General features: G+C 39.5%; 1 protein-coding gene across 1 annotated transcript in view; it reads right to left on the reverse strand.

The window, feature by feature from the left end:
- Positions 1 to 17134: 17134 nt before the first annotated feature.
- The window catches only part of MTX2 (metaxin 2), a 34691-nt gene continuing 29547 nt past the window's right edge, over positions 17135 to 22278 (reverse strand). The window contains exons 6-10 of the mRNA XM_050340251.1: positions 21541 to 21633; positions 20778 to 20816; positions 20243 to 20368; positions 19562 to 19638; positions 17135 to 17626 (exon numbers count right to left, since the gene is read on the reverse strand). Coding sequence (XP_050196208.1) covers positions 17419 to 17626; positions 19562 to 19638; positions 20243 to 20368; positions 20778 to 20816; positions 21541 to 21633 — 543 coding nt within the window. The 3' untranslated portion in view covers positions 17135 to 17418. The remainder of the gene's footprint in view (positions 17627 to 19561; positions 19639 to 20242; positions 20369 to 20777; positions 20817 to 21540; positions 21634 to 22278) is intronic.

The following is a 22278-nucleotide window of genomic DNA, read 5'->3' on the forward strand; positions in this document are numbered from 1 at the left end:
AGTCTTGGAGTACCAGCTGAAAGAGGGACATCATCAAATGGCAGCTCTCAAATTGGACCCTGCTCTTTAGCCAGAGTTAATAGGAATAAGACCTCTGAATATGCTGCAAATGATGATTTGTTTCTGACTCTGCAGAGCCCTGCTGTGAAGAGCCCTGGAGCCATGACATATAAAAAAGGGGAAAAAAGACTTAAATTGGCAAAGAGAAAATAAATTCCACGTCCTAATGCTGACAGTTTAGATATGTGGGGTTTTTTTCACAGAAGCCAATAAAATAAATGCTGTAAACAAAGAGTTTTAAATATTTCTTCACTGTAACATGATGTTCCCACTTGCTAGGAAGGCATTTGTGTTCATGGAAAAACCAAATCCATATGCCCTTATTCCAATAGATTATTTGAATATTCCAATGAAAAAGTTAATTTTATAATAACAGATTAGTGGTGAAGTAGCATTTAGCTATAATACCACACTGGTGTTGAGTAGTAATGTCAAAGCTAATTTTACCTTTTAATAAGAATAAATCAGTACAGTGAGAAACACCTTTTGTAGCACATTACATATTTGCAATTCCTCCCAATATATTTGCCTCTTTCTTCTGAAGAAACCTCATTCTATTTTCTTCTTGTTATTCCAGTTTCTTACAGCGGTATGAACTCTGAGTTTGTGTACAAATATTCATGTACACACATACAGTCTTTAAGCTGATTTGAATAACTCTGGCTTATGAATAAGTGCCTCAGGAGTTCTTGATAAGTCTCAGTAAAGGCATGCTATAAAAACAGAGGAGGTTTCTTATTAAGTATTTCCTAATTTGTTAAGTAATTCTGGGTTCTTTTAGGAAGTTTGTAAGAAGGGACATTTCAGAAATTAGTATAGTGAAATTTGGGCGTTTTGATACTGTTCCTTATACACAAAGATACATCATCTCGTTTCTGCTTTTCTCATGTAGGTGTTGGAATGGTTAAAATCACCACAGATTTGTAATTATGAGAGTGTAGTTTAAACTGCTCACAGTTCTCTAAAATCTTAATCAGAATAGGTGAGATTTGCTGCGGCTCAAAATTATTTTCTTAAATAAAAATATTTAACCATTTCTGATAACAAGATAGCAAGTTGAGAGAAAAACACGTTGGTTTGTTCCTGTTAAAAAAACATAAAAGACATGTTGAAAAACATTTCCATGCACAGTGACAGGGAAGTTGTGAGGATACTTGTTCTGCTATTCTGCTACTGTGTCTGTTCCCATTCTTGTGGAAAAAAAAATCTATCACACTCAGCAAAGCCTTCAACAAAAGCAGGGTAAGAACAAACTCCAAATAAACCAGTAAACCCCATTTTTTTTTTACCAGTAAAGTAAACCAGTTTATTTGACCTTATTACAGTTCAGTACTGTAGTCTCTGCAGATGCCCCTCCACTAGTCACTCAGAGCCTGGCAAAAGCATCATCTCCAGGACTCAAGTGAGCATCTCCTGCACAGTGGCCATGGGACTCAGACACTGTGGTGCAGCTGAATTTTATACAAGCTATAAATTATTTTTAAAGGTGTATGTTTTAATAAACAGTTTCATTTGTTACAGTAATTTGGGGATTTGTGTTCTTGTAACTGATGAACATGTTATCATAGTGTTTATGGTTTAGTCCTGTATAAATAGCACTCAAAATTGTATATATGCATCATCTTCAACTAACGGAGCACTGCAGTGTATGCCTAATTTTAAGTGTTTAAGTAATTTCCATGGAACTTAGGGGTAATTTTAGAAACTGTACTTTGAATGTTTTGACAAATTTGATTAGATATCCAAGGAGTACCTCAGTTAAGTTCACTTGCATTCCCATAAATATAAACAAAACAATTACTTTAACATTATATATACAGATGCCATTTCTGTTATTGTCCATTAGCATCAAGATGTATCCCATGGGCTAAAAAAACTGTTTGGCAGTTGAGATTCTCTGCAAGTTTCACAGCTGAACAGATTATCTCATGGTTTTGGCCATACAAATCACTGAGTGATGCCTATGATGACTATAAGTGAGAAACAATTTAGTAAGTAAATGCTTTTTCACTCTCGTATAACTAGAAATATCACTTCACAGATATATTCAACAGAACTGAGCCATGTGATTAAACTTTATCTTTCCTTTTTCTATGTATGATCTACTGGTTTAAATATTTAAATGCCTGCTAACAGTTTAATACAGGTTATCTTGATCACACAGAAATATAATCAGATTTAGTTCCTCGATGTACTTATCTGTATCAGCTCTCACATATCCACTTACAAAGGCTATTGTCTGAACTCCTGAAAACAAAATCTCAATGAGGAGCTTCTTTTTTCTTCTTTTTTTTTGGCTAAGTAGCCGTGTCTCTTCGTGGGGAAATGTGGAAGTGTATGTATACTCTAGGGAGAATTTCCAAAGAGATGAATGAACAAGGAGTTTGCATTCTAAATTTCCAGATAGCTGAAGTAAAGAAGGATCAACAGAGAGTCACAGCTTCAGAAGTGCTAGCAGGAGGTGACCACTGGGGTCAAAAATTGGAAACCAGGACCAGGCTGGCTTGTAATTTTTCTTCCCTTACTTTTGTCTTTTCTGAGACTTTTCCGAGGCTTTTCTTCACTTTCTTGTAGACATCTCTCAAAGCAGAAAAGTTTGCCACAAAAGCAAACCTAGAGAGAGAGATGATGCGAGGCACATAGAACAGATTCTGGTCTGGAGTTAATTCCATTTAGGTAGAAGTCTGTTGTGATCCTGAAATGCTTAGAAATGTAAGCATTACATTCAAATGGGATCTTGGAAGCAGGTTGTTGCTTGCAAGTTTGTTCCAGCCTGCAAGCCTGCTACAGCTTGTAAATTTAATTTTAGCTCTGGAACTTGCTCCGGTTTTGTAAGGTTACTGAAAACCTGAAAGAAGCCAGATTTCTTACATGCACCAAGAATAGCATGACAATGTTTTCTCAAGAATTCATATCCCCTAAAATAGTGCCCCCCAACACCAAGGGCCTGAACCAGGTTTCCACACCTGTCAAACACATGCTGGACCATCGCTGTTTGATAGCAATTACTCCCCATCACTCTCCTCCCAGCAGCTACAAGGATTTAATTAGTGAGTGTTTCCCAGCCCCAGAAACCAGGAGACACAAAGAAGACCAGGAGCCAAAGTTGCTTGGTGCAACTATTCATACTGTGCCCTGCTTTGTTTTGTCTCTGCTGCCTGCATTGCAAATTAAAAAAAAAAAGGTTTTAAAAGGTAGAGTAATGCTGGTTTACCTAATAGCCTGCTGCTTGCGAGTATTTGTATTTGAGCTTATTGAACATTCATTATGTATCAGATACTCAGCCTTGTAGAATTGATCCAGGAAAGGCTTGCCGCATCCGCTGGGCTCCTGCCTTGCTGCTTGTGTGTTGACGAGTGCATTGCTTTTGCCTCCACACTCGAGCAGATAGCACAGAAAAAGTTCCCTGAAACAGCCTATTAGCAAGGGCACAAGAATAGCTCTTTTTCTGGCTGTTAATTCAGGCATCATGCAATTAGTCAAATGAACATGTCCTCCTTTGCAGCTTTTGTGGAGGTTGCTCCCTTGAAAGTGACTATGACATGTGTCTTCCTTTACTTAGAGTAGGTCATAACCCACAAGCAGGTTCATTTTGCCAGTAGACATATATCATAGAATGGTTTAGGTTGGGAAGGACCTTAAAGACCATCTAGTTCCAACCCCATTACCACTGGCAGGGACACCTCTCACTAGACCAGGTTGCCCAGAGCCCCATCCAACATGGTCTTGAGCACTTCTAGGGATGGAGCATCCCAGCTTCTCTGGGCACTTTGTTCCAGTGCCTTACCACCCTCATAATCACATCACTGCCTGGCACCAACAGATTGCTGTCTATAAACAGAGAACCTTTGATATGAAGGCAGCAGACATGGGAACACCCCGTGAAACCACAAACATGGCTCTTGCAGCCCTCCTCTCTCTGAGGCTGTCCCACACAGCCTGGCTGGGTTTTCGTGTGATTTCCCAGCCTTAATTCTGATCACATGTCAGAGCTGAGAGTGGCACATTGGCCTTGAAAGAGCTCTTTGAAAATGCCTGTGTAGGCAGTCCTATTTCAGTGCCAAGCCTAACTGCTCCAGAGCAATGTGCATTTTAAGGAGAAACAGCTTCGGCAGTCTATCAACTTTCTTGTTTGTTACTGCCACATATTTTATGTCACCACTATATTGCAAAATGAATACTCTATATTACAAAATTAATATTGGAAATGTCTCCTTTGCATTTTATGGACTTTATTTGTGCTTTGTTTTCCTATGATTGTCTCATTTTTGCCTCTGGAGAATTAATAGTATTATTATCAAGGGCAAACAAGCCTGGAATTAATCTGATTTAATCTTTAATTATTACTTATGATGGTTTTTAGATTACATACCCAGCATTGCTGAATGCTGTTTTACAAGCTAGAACAGAGAGATGCACAGTGAGCTGGGACACTGGGATTACTCTGAGACATCCTCAGTGAGGTTTTCCAGCAATAGCAACAGCCATTGTGTGTTGTGAGGTTTAGTTTAAATTGCTGGTGTTCTAATCAAGGCAGCAGGCACAACACTTGGACAGGAAGCTGAAAAAATAATAACAATTTTAAAGCTGAGCTGAGAGCACCCACCTGGATAATTTTGTGGTGAGCACAGCTCAGGCCTCCCAGCCTTCCTCTTTGGCAGCAGCTGTTGTCTAGAAGGTTACACAGAGCAACTGCTTTAAAAAGGAGTAAAAGGGAACTGAAAGAAGATTACTGCACATATGTTTAGTATCATCTATGTGAAGGCTTCTTTTGAAAGCTGGTAGGGTTGAGTTTCCCCTTGAGCATACCTGGCTGCCTTGCTTGCAGAAATCTTGAACAATACAGATGGCATTTTGGACTCTCTGACGTTCACAGATAAACTGCAGTTGGCATCAGTGAGAGGGAGGGAGTGACACTCAGATTTTCTCCTAGTCTTTACTTTCTGCATGCCCTGGGAGCAAGAGCATGGATATGTCTGTGTCAAACATCCTGCTTTGAAAGTCTGCTTGGAACGCTGGGGATGACCTGAAGAATTTGAGTGTAAGCCTAAGAGGGCAGTGATAGTGAACAAAGTGAAATAGGGATGTCTTCATGTAGGGAAGCAGACGCAACTTTTGAGATCATTTCTAGGCGTCCTGGTTCATGTATGCAGTGAAACCCTGATGTTCAGCACTCTGTAGGCATCAAAATCAACAGTGAGGCAGCACCATTCTGTTCAAGATGGGCTGGCAGGCCCTGGGATGCTGCTGTCCTCAGCTGTCTGTGTAACTCCAGGTTGGGGAGGGAGCTGGGGCTGCATCCTCAGGTCTAGCAGGGTTGAAAACACTCGTTTTCTACTCACTTTATTCAGAAGAAAAAGATTATTTTTAAATTTCTCTTTTTCTCTCTATTTTTTTTAACTTGAAGAGAGATGATAATAATTAAGCTAAAGGGTAACTAAACATTGAATGCAAATTGTTTAAATTAAGATGGGACTTAAAACTCCTGGCAGGTTCCAGACAAATTGTTCCTAAAAACTCCTTATTGCTTATTGTTGCCCATATTTGAAATTTAGTGTACATAAAGATCTGGGGGTAGTGCTAAATAATTACACAGTAGGATAATCTGTTCTTCTTATATAAGATTATAATAATTTTAAAAATCTATCTATGGAGTAGTTCAGGAAAAACTATTCTTCAGCAGCTATTTTGGGTCAACTCAATGCATAGTCTATTAGAGGTATTACTTCTGCTGCAGAGTAATGAATCATATTTGCAGTCAGGAAGTCACTTGTGTAACTGTCATTAAATATAACGAATACAGGGATATTTAAAGAATTTCAGGATTGTCTGGTGTTCTGGAAGACTGTCTGGAGAGAAAGGGTAGAAACCTCTCATTTCGACTGCTCTCAGTGGTTTAACATGGAAGAAAGGGCACCATCAGGATTTGTGCAGCGAGACATTGTTGTGCTTTCGCAATTCCTATACAAAATTAAAAAGAGGCTTCTTAATTTTGAAAATTGACTTGTAAGCAGGATATAAAAATATAGCAGAATTCCTCCGCATGTTAAAGCCTAGATTATTGATTTTTAAACCATTCTCTTTAATTATTTGTTCTGAGTCCTGTGTTAAAACAGGACTAAACCCTATATTGCAAATCAAAGCAGAGGCTCTGAAAATACTGATTGTTGCAGACAAATTCCCCAGTGCTTCATTTGACAAAAAGATGGATTAGAACAAACTCCAGAGTGTTATTATTGCCACCTATATGAAAGATTGTTTCTTTTATTTGTATTAATTACTGATTAGTTCTTTCTGTGTCTTCAGCTCTTTCAGATGTTTTAAATGAGATGTATTGCTTTCCATAGTTTCTTATCTAAAGGGAACCCTGACAGAAAACTGGTATCTAGCCACTGTGCACAAGGAAGTCATTGATGTGCTTAGATGCTGTTCTTCAGGGAAAACCCCGGCTGAGAGTCTTGAAGAGGTAAAAATAAGTTCACAGATAATACTGCAGGTAGATAATTTTCCATCCAACAATAATGTCGTGAGTAAATATACTCTTTTAAATTCAAGTGTAGAAGGAAGAGGGAGCTGAGTGTGTGGGACAACTTGGGTGTGTGGTGCTTGGGGAGCAGCCCAGAGCTTGCAGTGATCCAAGCTGTAGGAGGAGAGTGGGGCAGCCCCTTCTGGATGGCTGTCCAATCCTGCAGGGCTGCCCAAACCACTCCCCTGGGCAAGCTGGCATCACTGACACTGCCTGCCTGCAGTAGTGCTTGGGGGCCTTTGGTTACTTGGGAAGAAACACAACGGAGTGGCTCCTCTCCCAGTGAACTTGCATGCTAACTGGGACAGAGAGGTGTGGGGGATGTCCTAGCCAAAGGCTTCATAGACTCAACTGTGTGGTTTCTGACTGCCCAGTCAAACATTACGGGTCAGACAACAGCCCTTGGGCTTGCAGCTGCTCCCAGTCCTTATAGCCTGGTGGTTTAAATGGTCTCAGCCAGGAAGGAGAGCCTTCTCATACAAATCCCCTGAGTCTCACTGCTCAGAATAAGCAAAGCCCTTTTCCTCTGCCTGGGAAAAGGTACTGGAAGAAGAAGCAATTGCATACGTAGGTGGAAGAGGTTGAGCTTAAGAATGTTAAAATGTTACTGAGCCCTTGTTTCCCCACGAAGATCTCAAAACACAAAAATCCAAGGCAGGTTGCCAAGAGCTAGGGTTGCAGGTTCAGCATCCTATCACAAGAGTTTAAAAAAAAAAAAAAAAAAAAAAAGGGCTTCCTGACGTTCAGGGGTCTGGTTTTATACGTTTCGTGCATAAAAATGATCACATCATCTTGAATGCAAGTAAGTGTGGCACTTATTTAATATATCAACTAATATGAGACCAATATTTTGTCAGGCGACTGCATGAAATTCAGTGGTGAGCCTTTCATGGCCCAGGTTATGTTAAAAAGGGTAGTTTTAAAATAGCTTGTTGTACGTCATCAGCTGATCTGTCATTTTCCATAATTCATGAGCACTGGGGCAAGATTAGACAATGGAGTCTTGAGTGAGAATTCATTAATTTCCTCCATGGTTTTAGAAATGTCAGAGGTGTAAAGCTGAGAATAATAAAAGTCAAACTCCTTAGATATATCTACTGTGCTAGGAAGAATATTACTCTGAGCATCTCTGATAGTATACAGTGTCTTAGTGTGCATGTGTCTTTAATTGGTATGCAAGGAGTTTATCTGCTTTACTGCCTGCACTTATCAGAAAAGATATAAAATGGGATGGTGATAATGGCTGCCTTCAAAGAAAAAGATATGTTCTTTCAAGGGTGTAAGTGCAATAAATCTTTCTGGTTTAAGGGCTCACTGGAAGCAGAAAGATTCTGTTCTGCTGACAACTGAATGTGGGGAATTTTCCCAGGGGAAAACAAATCACATTTCTCTATTCAAAATATAGTAAAAAGTCACTGAAATGTGATACTCCAGGATGTATATTACAATATTTCCTACTGACTCCTTTACCAATTAAGCACACTCACAGAATAATATATTTCTCAAATGGTTAATAGAAGGTGTCTTGCACTGAATACATTTAGAATATACTTGTGAACTCCCACAGTAATCTGCAGTTCAAATTTAAAAAACAAAGGATGAATAATAAGTGGTCAACTTTAGGCCTTTGTTTAAACTATACCACAGGAATTAATTTGTCTGGAATAAAAGAGACAGTGCCGAGTTCATTGCTATTCCAGAACCATTCTATGCATCTGTGGAAAGCACAGTTAATACTACAGGTACCTACCGGGTCTTGAAGGGATCTTTTGTGAGTTTAAATCATTTTATTTACTTTGGAAAAGCCCACATTATTCATAAGAATCAAATGTTGTGCCTGACTGTTATAGAGAAACAAAACAGACAAGGGTGTTTTAAATTAATCTGTCAGTATGGTGCTTTCCAGTGCTCACTTTGTTCATGCAGCCAGGAACTGATGTTAGCATGAATTTAAATAATTCCTCTTGCCTTGAATAATGACCATGAAAGTTGAGTAATGGTATCTAGGAAATATCCCAACTTTTGAGGAGCTGCCTCTTATCTAGGACTGTTTGTTTCTCCTCATCTCCCCCCGCTCCTAATTGCAGGGAGGCGCTGCACACAGCATATAACTAAACATAATACAATTTGATTTGTGTTGCAATGTTCTCTCCAAAGAACAAATCTGTAAAATTACAACATGTGAAAGCTTAACACAATGATATAAAATGGCAGTGGCACGGTTCATATCTTAAACTGACAGACTGATGGTGATTATTGCAAGGACAATGCCCTGCATATGTCAAACGATTTGCAAATAATTTATGTCACCTTATCCTCCATTATTGTTTTTGCAGAGGACATAAACTGTGTCACTAATATTAAACTGTCGACAAAAAAAAGCCTACCTCAGCTCTTTCCTAGCTGAGAATGCAAAGACATCTGCACAGAGACAAACATGCATATGGCCATCATTTGTCCAACATCTTACACATTGTGAAGGTTTTTTACTTGAAATGCCAACCTATGTGGCAGATGATGTATGTGTTTCTTCAGTCCTGTGATTACCAGCACAGAGCTGCTCTGCAGTGCTCTTCACCTCATCAGTTCCACAAGCTGCACTCCAAGGTGTGTGAAACATTTGCAGGGAGATGGCATCTGACATGCAGCAAGGCAAAAGCATTCTGGTGTGAATATTTGACTCCAGATTTTGTTCAAATCAGGGTCAGATTCTGACCTGGAGAAATTAGTGTGGGTAGAGATTTAGGACTACAAAATAGCAATTTGAAAACTGGAATGAATATATTTTAAAAATGGGGAAGCAGAGGAAAGTGGTGCTGTCTCCTGGGTGTCTCCCAAGGGGAGAGGGGAAGGGGGAGGGCTTTATAAATTACCTGGGCTTTATTCTTTGGGAAATAAGCAGAGGACAAGGCAATCCTAGTCACTTCTATTTGTTAAGTTGCATCATCTCAACTGCCGAGTTCTTTGTTTAGATTTTGATGGTTCATTTATTACTACCAAGAAATGCCTTTGAAGGGTGATTTTCAGAGGCTGCTGTGGTTAAAAAAGCAGCAAAGAATGCAATGTGGTGGTTGGAGCGTGAAGCTGGGAAACCAGCCTCCAGCCTCCCGCTCTAGACTTCGCCCTGCTCACATTTGGGACAAATTACTTGCAACTGCCGTGGCTTGACTTACTCTTCTGTCAGGCAGGTTTTTCTGTCTGACTCATCCACTTGGTTAAGTTTGCCAAGTATTTCATAATCTTTGGCTAGAAATCACTCATTTGATTGCAGATCAGTGACATTTCAAATGAGATGCATCAAATAACTTCTGTTGGCTTCAGTGCAAGAGATGGCTCCAAATCACTGTGGTTAGCAGGACAATACACTGACAAACTCACTCAGCTGAGTTAAGGACTGAAAGGGAACTCCATTCTCTTACTGCTACTAGTTTTTCCTTTTTTGGAAGCCTCATTTAAGCATTTTGCCCTCTTAAGCCCCTCAGGAGTGAACAATCTGCTCCTTGCCCTTCCCAGCTTTTCTCATCCTGCTTCTCAGTAAATCGCAGTTTATGACTAGATTGATATTTTTTAGTATTATAATACAAAAATGCCACAAAAATTGACAGAACTGTATTACCTATATGGATTTTAATCTTACTTTCCATTTTTCCAATTGACTTTTGCCAATCTTAAAAAAAACTCCAGTTAACACCAATTACCTTGTTATTGGAGTTGTTCTTGATTACTAAGTTAGAAAAGCAAATTTCAGGCATCTGAGCCTAAAGCTTGCAGGATGACTCTCCTTGCCTAAATAAATCCTAGAAAGCATCCTTGTTTCTCAAGTCACGCTCAAGTGATTTTACTGGCACAAGGAACCTCTTTCGAAGCAGAGAGAAGAATGAAGTCCACAGGTGTGAAAAGCTTCCTTAGAGTGCGACCCTTCCTTTTCCCAGTGCAGGATGACCCTGAAGCATCAGAAAAGGCAGGGAAATCACAGAAGGATATCAGGGAGAAGGGGCAGCAGGACAGGCCCCAGGAAGATGCACTGAACCAAATGAAAGCGCTTCCATAGGAACAGGTCTGCAGGAGCTGTCCTGTGTGTGTCAAAAGCATTTCCATCAGATGACAGGCAGCCTTTTCCACAGCAGTGATTTTAGGCTTTGCCTCAAGTGTGCTTTGGCATAATAGCAAGACTTTGCACTCACACTTGCATGTAATACACAAGTCATGGTTAGGTCTGTGGTCTTCACATGCATGCAGAAACCTACCTGTCTTTTACAAAATGTTATAATCTATGGGAAAATGTGCTGGAAAGAAGTTTATTTTAAGTAGATAAAAACATACCCTTCCCATAATGCCCCCAAACTAACTGATCTTCATCAACTGGTTCCTTAAACATGCCACAACACAGACTTAAAGCTGCATACAAAAGAGATCGCGGTGATAGTCGGTAATCTCAGCTATACACTTCTTAGCTAGGAGGCATCGTAGATCAAGGTGCTGTGCACTTCTGAGGGAAGGAGCTGGTAAAAACTGCAGAGGAATTTTAGAGAGGAATTTACAGGAATAAAGTTAGAAACAGCAGTGGACTTAAAGAGAAGTTTTCATTATCTTGACAAGAAAAGAAAGTGGCCAGCCCTTAATCTAATAGTCCAAGTGGCAACATCTGAGAGATGAAGGATAATTTTCACAAGATAATCTTGGGCAATAATCCTGTGCATTCATGACAAAACTGTTGATCTCGGCAATGAGAGAATGGTGTGACCAGAAATAAATACCTTCAGAGTCAAGTAAACCTAGCCAAAATTGTACTTTGTAGCTAAAAGTAAAGACAGACTTCACCACCCATGGGATTATGAGATGGAATGATGGATTATGCACCTGAAATGTATGACTAGGGATGTGGACTTGCTGCTGACAAAGTTTGGGCAGGAGGAAGTGATAGAAAATGTAAATTCATGCTGAGAGAAGACAAACTTGGAAGAGGTAGATGCTCTGGGGACTGGGTCATGCCATGGTTTGACAAGATCAGCTAGGTGATAACTGGTCTTTGCAGCTCTACAGAATTTGTCATGGCTAAACTGCACTGGTTCCTCCCCAAGGCACCTGCAACAAGGTTCACTCAGATACCTTCTTGTGGCTTCCTGCTTAGCCTTGAAAGATGATCTTTTGTTTGCAACAAGCCCTTAATCAGCTGCTGCTTATAATTTCTATGAATGATCAACCTTTTCATTCTTGTTTCAAATCTGTCTCTGAACTGAGAACAAACACAAACCCTGGAAGACTAATGATTTTGAGCAGTGTTTGTAGGGAAAGTGACCATCATGCCATACATTCTCAAGATCTCTTTATTTTCTTCTTAAATGCAGAATAAACTTTTAGGTATAAAAAAAAATCTATATGAGAAAGCATTTATGTGACACAAAGCTTTCTTACAAAAACATCTTTACTAACAAACTAGGTTCCTGTCAACATAAATTCAAATAGGAGAGGGGTGATGTTGACCTGTCATGTTGGCTCATTGTTTCAAGTCAGCTTCTGGGCACATTGGCTTGTAGACAGGAGTTACTTTGGCTGCCATGGGTGTCGTGTGGCATGGACAGCAGTCCATCTGTGTCAACAGTGGGAAGTTCCTTTCCTCAAGTATTAGCAAATTTGAGGTCTACAGCAATAGATGGGAATGGTTGATGCTCTCTGTGGAAAAAGCCTGTAATTCTTTCCAGATAATGAATCAGTTGGAGCCAAAAGGGGTTTCTTAAGCTCTCACCATTTTTCTTTTTTCTTCTAAGTCTCAACAAGCAAACAATCAACGTTTCTGCATGTTTTCAGTGGTGGCGCATCTCTCCCAGACTGAGTTCTTTAACCATAGTAAAGGCTAACATTCAGTTTTTATATCTCTGAACCTATAAAACAGGACTTCTGTGAGCATTGCTACACAGTCAGCTTCTCAGCTCCCCAAAATATTTTGTCAGCCAGAGTGGCTTGTCATGGTGACTTGATGGTTTAGGGTTGTAGCAGCACACAGACCTCATTTCAATGCAACCCTTCTGATCAGACAGCTGTCATCTGTGGGCCCTTTTAATCCCTTATATGACTAATGGCCCCAGTATGCATACAGGTACCTGGGTGTAAACTTCATTCTATTTGATGTCACTGATTTTCTTTCCTGAACCTGTTATTGCCTTCACGCAATGGTATTTTGCCAGGCTGGTAACTGTTCCTATGGCAAAACCTTCCAGTCTAGACAAGCCCTAGAAGCTTAAAGTCATTTCATTTCTTTTGAGGCAGTTACATAATGGGCCTTGAGCTCCCTGCCAAATGCTACTTTTTACGAAGTTGGCACTGGGGATGTGGAGCCAAGTATCACAAACCTGTGGAGCAGATGAGCGTGTGTTAGCAGTCAGCAAATGACAGAAGAGAGATCAGCCAGGAAAGTTTCAAACTGCATCAGGCTACAGCCTGACTTTGCTAATGTTTTTTACTTCCTACTCCTACTTTTATCCTAAGATCAGATAACAAGTAGCATTTTTTCTTCGTAACAATTCATTAATCAGAGAAATGATCCTTGCTGGTGTTTAGATGTTTTACTTAATTTGGTACTTCTGGCCTGCTGCCCCAGTAGTGCCAAAATTATTATTTCTCACCCAGCAGGTGATAAATAACAACTTCAGTCATGATTAATACCATGAATTTCTCAACCTGACTAATGCAAAAACTTCAAACCTGCAGAACAAGTGGGTGCTAATTGTTGTGAGAGACATTGGAGCTGCACTCTGCTTATAAAGAAAGAAAGCCACAGGAAATGAAGTGTTTTCTAGCAGCACAGCTGATCCTAAGAGGCATCATTAAGTGCAGCTCAGCAGCATTCTCCACGTGTATGGCTATGCTAGCCTCTTTCTTTCCGCAACACTGAGCTGTAAGTACATTTGAAAGGCAGGAGATTGCCAGGTTATTTTTCTTTCCTTGGGGACAAGAGGGGGAAACAAAATAAAAGCCAGCAAAAGTAGTAGATTAATATCTAATTAACACCACTCAATACTAGAATTTTTATAACTGATATGTGAAAAGTGATAGATCCTAGTAAAAGCTGCTCCCACCAAAGCCTCTTCACGTCTGTCTTGAAATCTCATCACATCATAAAATGTAGCATTAGAGACTCCCCAGTCAGGGAGAACTTTCCTCCCAACAGGAGAGGAAAACCAGGAGATCTGGAAGGACCGTCAGCTGGAAACAATGATCCAATATTATAAATTAGCCTGTGGCTGGGATCCTGGCCACTTTCAAATCACAAGGTGTGCCACAATCTGCAGTGGGGCACGGTGGTCGCTCCATTTTCTGTGCTGTATTTGCAGTGGCACAGGGCACATGGGATCCACAATTTAGCCACATGTACAGTGCTGTGCTGGTCAGGAAAATGAGACTTCCACAACAACTGGAATTGGCACCACACATTTCTGATAGGAGCAGACACCAAACCCAGCAAGGGCATAACCAGTTAACTTACCTGAGGGGAGTCTGTGCTGAGCAAGATCAGTCCGTTCCACAATCCCAAAGAAGCGTTTCAGGAATGGAGGAGCAGTCCTGTTTTCAATTGGACTTTTCCAATGGTTGTAGCTCCATCAGGCACAGAAAGTACCTGTTACTTTCCAACATGAGCATTTAGCTCAACTTCAGCATGTCCCTATGAAGTTATTATCATGGAACAAAAATACTGCAAGAAGCAAACCACAAAGGGTGATTTGTACATTGCTCAGACTCAGTAATGTCTATTCACTTGTAGTTCTGAGTGCTTTTGTGATTTTGTGTACTATTTTGATTAACTCCTGCAGTTTCTGCTGGGCCATATTCAGATGGATGTTAATCTGTGGTGCAGTTGGTCCTGACATTCTTTCTGTTAGAAACCTAACTTTTGGGGACACTTTAGAAATTCCAGCTGTCTGCTTTCTTCACGCAGAATAGCCTCTAGGAGCTTTGTATTTTTGAGCCTGAAAAACTAGGAAAGAAATCATCATCCACACTGTCCTGCTACATGAAACAAACCATAGGCCTTCCTGGCCTGATTCCTGATGCAGGAGTTAAGCTTCAGTCTTGGGAGACCTAAAAAACTCACAACAGAAAAATTTTCACAGACTGCCCACACACAGCCTTGTCTACTAGAGTGCCACTCAGACCAAGAGAAAGCCCTCACTACTTTGCGTTGGAGAAAGCAGGCTGGTTGTCTTGCTCAACTCCCTTGCTATAAACATTATTGGGTTTGGGTTTGGTTTTTTCCACCCTTAATGGTTTTATTGCTGGTCTTGTTACAATTTTTCATTCTTTTTCCAGACTGTGCACAGTATTTCAGTAGCAATCAGTATCAGTGTCCTTTGTAGGACAGCAGCTTCCCAAAGTTAAAGCATGGCTTCCAAGCTTTGGTCCTTGGAGCTCAGCCCAGTCTGCTCTGTAGCACTAATCATGCCACCAGTGTAATTTAAAAAAACATAATGGTTTCTTGTATTTATGAAGTAAAAAGTATGTCATTTGGCTAGGATTTTAATAGCTATTTTCAACACTGGTAGCAAAGCCAAGATTTTCCTTGCAAGTTTAGATATCGCCTAGAATGAGATGCAGCCTGAACTACAAACTAGCCCTGTAGCAAACATGCCATACAGAAAGAATTCCCTTCTGTCAGCAAAGTAAGGAATGCTTCTTTTCATTTAAAATTTAATAATTAAGTTATCCAAGTCACACACAAGGAAGGGGGTTAAACTTTCAGAAACTTCAGTGTAACTTGAGAGCTCAGTCTCTGCTTGTCCTCTCACTTCAATATTGAAAGTTCCACATGATTTGCCTGTCTCTGTATCATTAAGTGTAGTCTGAGTAGCTCAGGTGGATTTACACAAACTTTGTTTGCAAGAGATCAGTATCTTTTGCCCAACCACTTCCACAGCATTTATTTTCTAGATGAGACATTCAAAGCAGGTTAATGCATATGGCTACCTCTGTGAGGGTTTTTTTAGTACTCTGAATTTATAAACCTTGCTATATGTTACTGCACAAAATTTGCAGTAACTCCCTGTTCAGCATTCAAGGTGTTGTATTTCCAGTGCTTGTTCTGCAACCTTGAAAGAGGAGGAATACATGCCCACTTGCACTTTTTCAAACCGCCTAGTAGTTAATAGGTGTTTAGAAATCTATTAAGTAAATTACTGCTGTAGTTCAGTCTACTGATACCAGAACTGCTAAAACCACAGAAGCTAGGTTAAAGTCTTTCCTCATGAATGGTGCTCTGCAATTACCAAGAGGTAAAAGAGGAGTTTAATTCTCTGGATTAAGATACTTCAGTTTTTTCACACAGGATTTCCCCATCACCGTGGCACTGCTAGCTTTAGACACTTACTAGAGTGTTTTTCTCTCAAAGTAGCATGTATCATAATATTCTCTCCAAACTAAAAAAAAAAAGAACAACACCAAAAAACAAACAAACAAGCAAAAAAAAAAAAAAAAAAAAAAAAAAAAAAAAAAAAAACACAAATTCTTTTCCAGTTTTCTCAAAAGCTGAATTAACACAGAAAAGGAGGTTTGAAAGAACCACTTTGACAGTGGAAATGGTCACTAAGCAGTCAAGAATTGATGGAGTTTAGTTTTTAAAGGTATTCAACATACACATGTGAAATTTTAAGACTGAAATTAGGACAAGGGAAATTTTCCTCTCCAGGCAAGAGTGTTTTGATGAAAGGCCAGGACCCCCCTACACATTGATACTTAGTGGATTTGACTTCAGTAGGACTTAAAACTGTTGTATCAAAAAACAGCGTAAGAATTCAGCTCCATTTTCCAGTTGTGCTGGAAAGAGTGGTCCCCCACACTAGGAATAAGTAAGCAGTAGTGGTTCAGGAACCTCAGAGTCAAGGGAGACCCAGCCAGTCCAAGGTACGCAGCTGCTTTCTGTTCAGTTCTTAAGAGAGAAGAAAATGGCAGACAAAATCTCACGACCATTGCATAACCAGTTCAAGCCATTAAGTATTATGACTCTGAGGCATACAGCCAGAAGAATATATTTCATTCTAAGAAAACACAATGGTTCCAACTAGCCAAACAGTCTGAGCTGGTTCCCAGTTGTGCCCATGACTTCCTTCCCATGAGTGCACAAGGACTCTTTCTGCCACCAGCACATTCCTGGGGTGGTTAGTGTTTTTGGGAATCCAATTTTGGACTAAAACTGGGAGATCATAGGAAGAAAAAAAAATTATAATAAAAAAACCAAAGGTGAACAAGAAATAAAAACAGAGGCGAGACACACACAAGAGGAAGGAATGACAGCCAGAAGCTACTTTGACACAAAATAACAACTGACTGAATAAGTTCACACACTTGTGTGCTGCAAAGCTCTAAGACATTTTTTTCACCCAATTTCTGAATAAATTTTGGTTGAGGCAGACAAACTTTAAGATCTCTAATGAGTCCTTTCATTCTAACTAGTAATTTTAACTAGTTTATCATACAGCTGTCTTCCAGGTGTCCTGCCACCAGGATCCCACTCATTAACTACACAGACATTAAATTTCGTAAGAAAGGCATTTGGAAAGATCAGAGAGAAACTTGAAGTTTTATTTTTTTAAAATAGATACAATATTCTTCCAAGGTCACTTTACAGTCAGTGACATACAGGCTAGTAAAACAGAAGTGGTCATACAGTCGGTTCAGGTGAAATGTGCACAGTGTATTCTACAACACAAAAACTGCATTTAACATTTTTTCTTACTTGAGAATGATTTGGCAGCTTCAAAAAGCTTAACACACATTTCCATTTTCAAAATCAATTTATTGAATAAAACTCAAAACTGCAACATGATCCACCCCAACCACCACGCTTATCTCAGCAAGGACTTCTTAGCCGAGCGGGCTGCAATTGTGGAGCTGTCTTTATCATGACCCTCAAAGTACTGCTGCTCTATTCGTCGACAAAAGGCTGTGAGATTACTGTAGTTCTTCACTTTTTCAGAGAGTTCATCTGTGATTAGTTGAGTAGTGAGGATTGTGAAGAGATGTCCAAATACCAGAGCATCTAATTCAGTTGGTCTGTAAAATGAAACAGAAAAAAAGAACTGGTATTTTGGAAGGCAAAACCTGATCAAGCAAAACCCTGCTGGAATAACATTTAGATAGCTATGAAATTTAAGAACTAGGATGAAATCAGGCAACACTGAACAGACCAAATGCATAAAAACTGCATATACAGTACATCAGAACACTACTTGTTCTCAGTATGGCATTTTCTTTGCCTTTGGGAGCTTGAAAATGTGAACACTTCTTAGATTGGGCAGAGTTACTGATTCAGTATCAAACCATGCTCCACCTTTTAGTTCAGTAACAAGGACAAATGTTATCAGGTCTTTTGGGGTTTTTTCTTTTTCTTCTGCAGATGTATATTAAAAAAACCCAATTATTATCTCACAAGATAAATAAAAAGAGGGGGGGTGTGGAAGCATAAGACCCCTATTTCTTTTTTTTTTGTGCTTTTCAACAGTTGGGAACTATTCAACCAACAAGAAAAGGTTGAAGATGTAGAAGATGTAGAAGATGCTGCCACAGTGGCAGCAATTGGAAACATCTCTTGTGAAAGTGGTCTACACAGAAGAAAACAGATATTTTGGGAATGTTTTCAGTCCTGCCTTATTTTAGGTGCAAGACTTCTCAATTTTTACCTTGGACCTTTGTATATAAGTAGCCCACGTGCAAATAGGTTTTTTCCCCAACATATTATTAACTTCAGAGTCCCTCTTTACTAGTGTTAAAGGCAAGCAGCATGAGGCTTTCCTAACTGATAAATTTTTTGCCTTTTTATTTGTGCATCACTAAGCACTCTCCAGTGGAGATGCAGATTCTTGTATAACAAACTTAAACCTGTCAGCAACAGGTTGCTTTTCTTATTTACCTCCCACAGAGTCCCAGAAGCCACAGACTGAAAAATATTGGACTAAAACCACACATTTTTTGGTAATATTTCAGACAGCTAAAAAGCTTAAAGGTTGAAACTGTACCAAGAAAGGCTGGTTAACAACAAACACAAAATCCCCAAGTTACAATTCTTTAGAAATACAGAAGGAAAGCTTAGGAGATACTACGTTTAATAATCATATGAGAAGATGCAATTTAAGCTTATTTCTTTATCCTCTGAATTAACACTATCTACCTAGTCTCAACTTGGAAAAGATCCAGGGGAAAAGACAAATGCAGAAAAGTATCCAAGACCATATGCGGCCATTTGAAGACATCTCCCTGTCCAAATGTAGTCAAGTGAAATCCAGACCTGTGCATTTCTAGACTGATCGATGCACATGAGAAAAGAGGGAGCTAATGTGATGTTAAGTCCATAACATTTAAAAATTATTGAATTCTTGCAGAGAAAAAAATGTAAAATATTGAAAGAAACTGATGAGAGCAGATGACATCCCATGGTCACCTCTTTTTTCTCTCCTGCCAATGTGAATCTTGGTTTTCACTTTGCATCTGGTCCTTCGTGGACCAGCCAGCTTCTCCCCCAGTTCTTAGAACTCACAGGCATGCTCATGCTAATTCAGCTCATTCAGAAGTGCCTCTGGTGTTGAGCAAGACAAGATCAGGACAGCACAACACACATTCACTCCTCTAGTAGAGAATGTTACCCAAGAAATAAAAGTAAAGCTTTAAATGTATCATTTTTAATAGGAAACTAACTGTATAAAGGTGTACATTTGTAGCCTACATAAGTTGTGGTAGAATCATGTAGAGAAGACAAGCAGGAGTAAGCAGGAAAAAAAAATAACAAACTTACAGAAACTTTCTTTTTAAAATACTAATTTATGAAATTTCCTGTTTAGATTCCAGTCACACATTTTTATTTTTGCAATTAATCACACAGCATTAAAATAAAACAGGAGTTTTATATATATACGTATCTATGTATGTATGTAGGTGGGTATATATCTGTATCTCACATTCCTGGATGCAGTATTCCAATAAAGAGTAACTTACTGCTTATTGAAGAAATATGGTTGTGTTCCTAATCTCTGGGAGAGAGCCTGACAGCACTGATCTACATCTTCAAGCACCTATCAAAACACACAAGAAAGAAAGATCCATATTGTCAGAAAATCTCACCACTGCAAAAAATAACCTCCTTCCTCTATTTGCACTGACAGTGGGAACAATGAATGTACCATGTTGGAATATCAAAAGCTGTTAAAATCAGTCAAAAGGACACAGTAGGCAGGTAGCTAAATGTTACTTAATCTAACATTTGATGTAAGGCAATTCTGATTAAGTGCTTCCCATAACATTTATAACTAAGCTTAATGAAAGGTACTAACTTGTACCTCAAAACTTGCTGCAATCCTGCAAAGCATGCCTCTTAACATCATACAGGAAGTGGCAGACAGGACTTACAACTGATTTTCAGGACTACAGCCTAAACTAACACCAACAGAGATGTACACTGTGGTAAAACATCCTTCCTCCCACTCTACTGGGTTGCACATAATTTAAGATTTATTGCTACTGAAGGCAAATACCTGACTCCAGATAATATTTTAAGTCCAGAATATACATTTTAATACATCTGTTTCAGGAACGTGCTACTTTCCAAAGCCTTTAAAAAAAAAAAAAAAAAAAAAAAAAGGGCAGGGTAAAGAAATAAGCTTCCCCTTCCACGCTGACCTGTTCAAGTGTCTTTCCAGCCCATCCGATGGCTTTCATCTTTCGCTTCACCTCCCACTGCTTCTGATAGGACAGAATGCGGTTAAGAGGCCACGGGTAAGGGGAGCCATACCTTGGGTGAGTAATCTTTGTTTAAAAACAGAAACGCACTGTGTTACACAATAAAAGAAAATACAGATACCTCTTGACAAAACAGCTAATATTTACACAGTTCTGGCAGACAGGGAGCTGTAAAACAGAAAAGGAGTTGTGTCTGTGCCATAATTATTTGCACAGAATCTGTACTATGCAGCATAACTATTTAAAGCTATTATTTCAGAAACATATACAAACCCCGTATCTATTCTGCAGTCAGCTACTTCCAGTAATGACACAGCTTCCCTAAAATGTATATGCAAGCGAAATTAAAGTGAAAAGACTGTACCATTAATGGTATAAACCTCCATGTTTCATTTATGAGTAGGGACTTGCAGTTGTGAGCAAAAGTGTTTTCTCATTAAATTTTAATTAAGATAAATGCTGCGGAACCACTCACCTCCTCTACTGTAACATCATCACACCACTGGAGATAGAGCTAGGAAGAGAAAGAACACTTACTAAAACTTCCTAATAAAGGAGAATACAGAGACAATCATTCTTCAGTAGTAGAATTTTCTTTTCTATATTAGATTAAATTTCCATTTCATTTCTTCTGTTAGACCTCTGAATGCATAAAAGAAATTAAAACTGGAAGGCAAAGGCCCAGTTGCCAGTCCTTACTGCACCAGCACTAAGCTGAGACCAAAGGTTTGCTCCCACTGCCCACGCTGCTCACAACTGAGCGCGCAGGTCACCAGCCCTCAGCTCCTCAGCCACCTGTATCCTGACAGCGTTTCCAACACTGCTCCCACACTGGGACTCTGTCACCTTAACTTGCCAGGGACACGAACTGCAGAGGATCTGAGCCTCCCACTACACATGTGAGCATGCATGCCATGGGAGGTGATAGTGGAGTGCCTGCCCAGCTGTGGGTTGGAGTAGGATCCCAGAAACCCCTGGCATTTTCCAGTCAGTTACTCCTACAGCTGTGGTGACACACCCCAGTTAGGTGAGGGGAGTCATACATGTGACTTATGTCTACAGGAACACTTCAGCAAGCAATCCACAGTGTACAGAGAATTTATTCCTGTCTCCTTTCACCTCAAAAGTTGACGACCTAATCTAAGAACAGCAGTATTTCCACCACAGGGAAAAATCCTAAAGCTTTCTTGCCCATAGTTGCTTATGTAAGTGTGTGGAGTTACTAGGGCTTGTTTTACCTCTGCTGTCAAGAGCATATTATTGACCAATTCCATGTAGGCTTTCATCTCAGCTTTTTGGACTTCATCCAACCCATCACTGAGAGAATGGCCCTAACAGGGAAAAGAGAAAAGACGCACATGTAAGAAAGGATATTGGAATATTCAACAACATATGACCTAAGGACCTTTAAAGTCAATGAGCTTTGGCTCAGACCCTGATCTCTTACATAGACATAGGTACAGACATAGGTACATAGATTACATAGACATAGATAACTCTCATGTAGTTCATTAACAAATTACATTTGAAATTTTTACATACAGTATCCTTTAGAATTAAAAATAAATCATCAGAATTTAACTAATATAATCTATAAAAGATCTAAGCTAATCTACAAGAATTTTGGACTATTATCAGTCATAGATGAACACACTGAGCACACAGTTTCCTGGTTAGTGTATCTCTGCGACAAGAAGTAAACACAAATTTATGTCTGTAGTGCAACTTCATCAACCACTCAGTGAAAACACAGTAATTTTTAAAATAGAGGGGATGGGTGGGGAAGATGGGGAAACGAAGGCAAATTTGAACAGTATTTGACACTTCAGGATTTAGACCAGTCACTTCTGGGTTTAAGAGCTCTGAGACCCAGAGATGAGGCATGCAGAAAAACAGTCTCAGAAACTGGTACTGGTATGCAGCTATCCTGCATAGAATTTACTTCCAGGACTTGAGTAAATGACAAAGAAAAACAT

The sequence above is a fragment of the Myiozetetes cayanensis genome, unplaced genomic scaffold, assembly GCF_022539395.1.
Source record: "Myiozetetes cayanensis isolate MyiCay16 unplaced genomic scaffold, myiCay2020 scf9, whole genome shotgun sequence".
In the NCBI taxonomy this organism is placed as follows: Eukaryota; Metazoa; Chordata; class Aves; order Passeriformes; family Tyrannidae; genus Myiozetetes; species Myiozetetes cayanensis.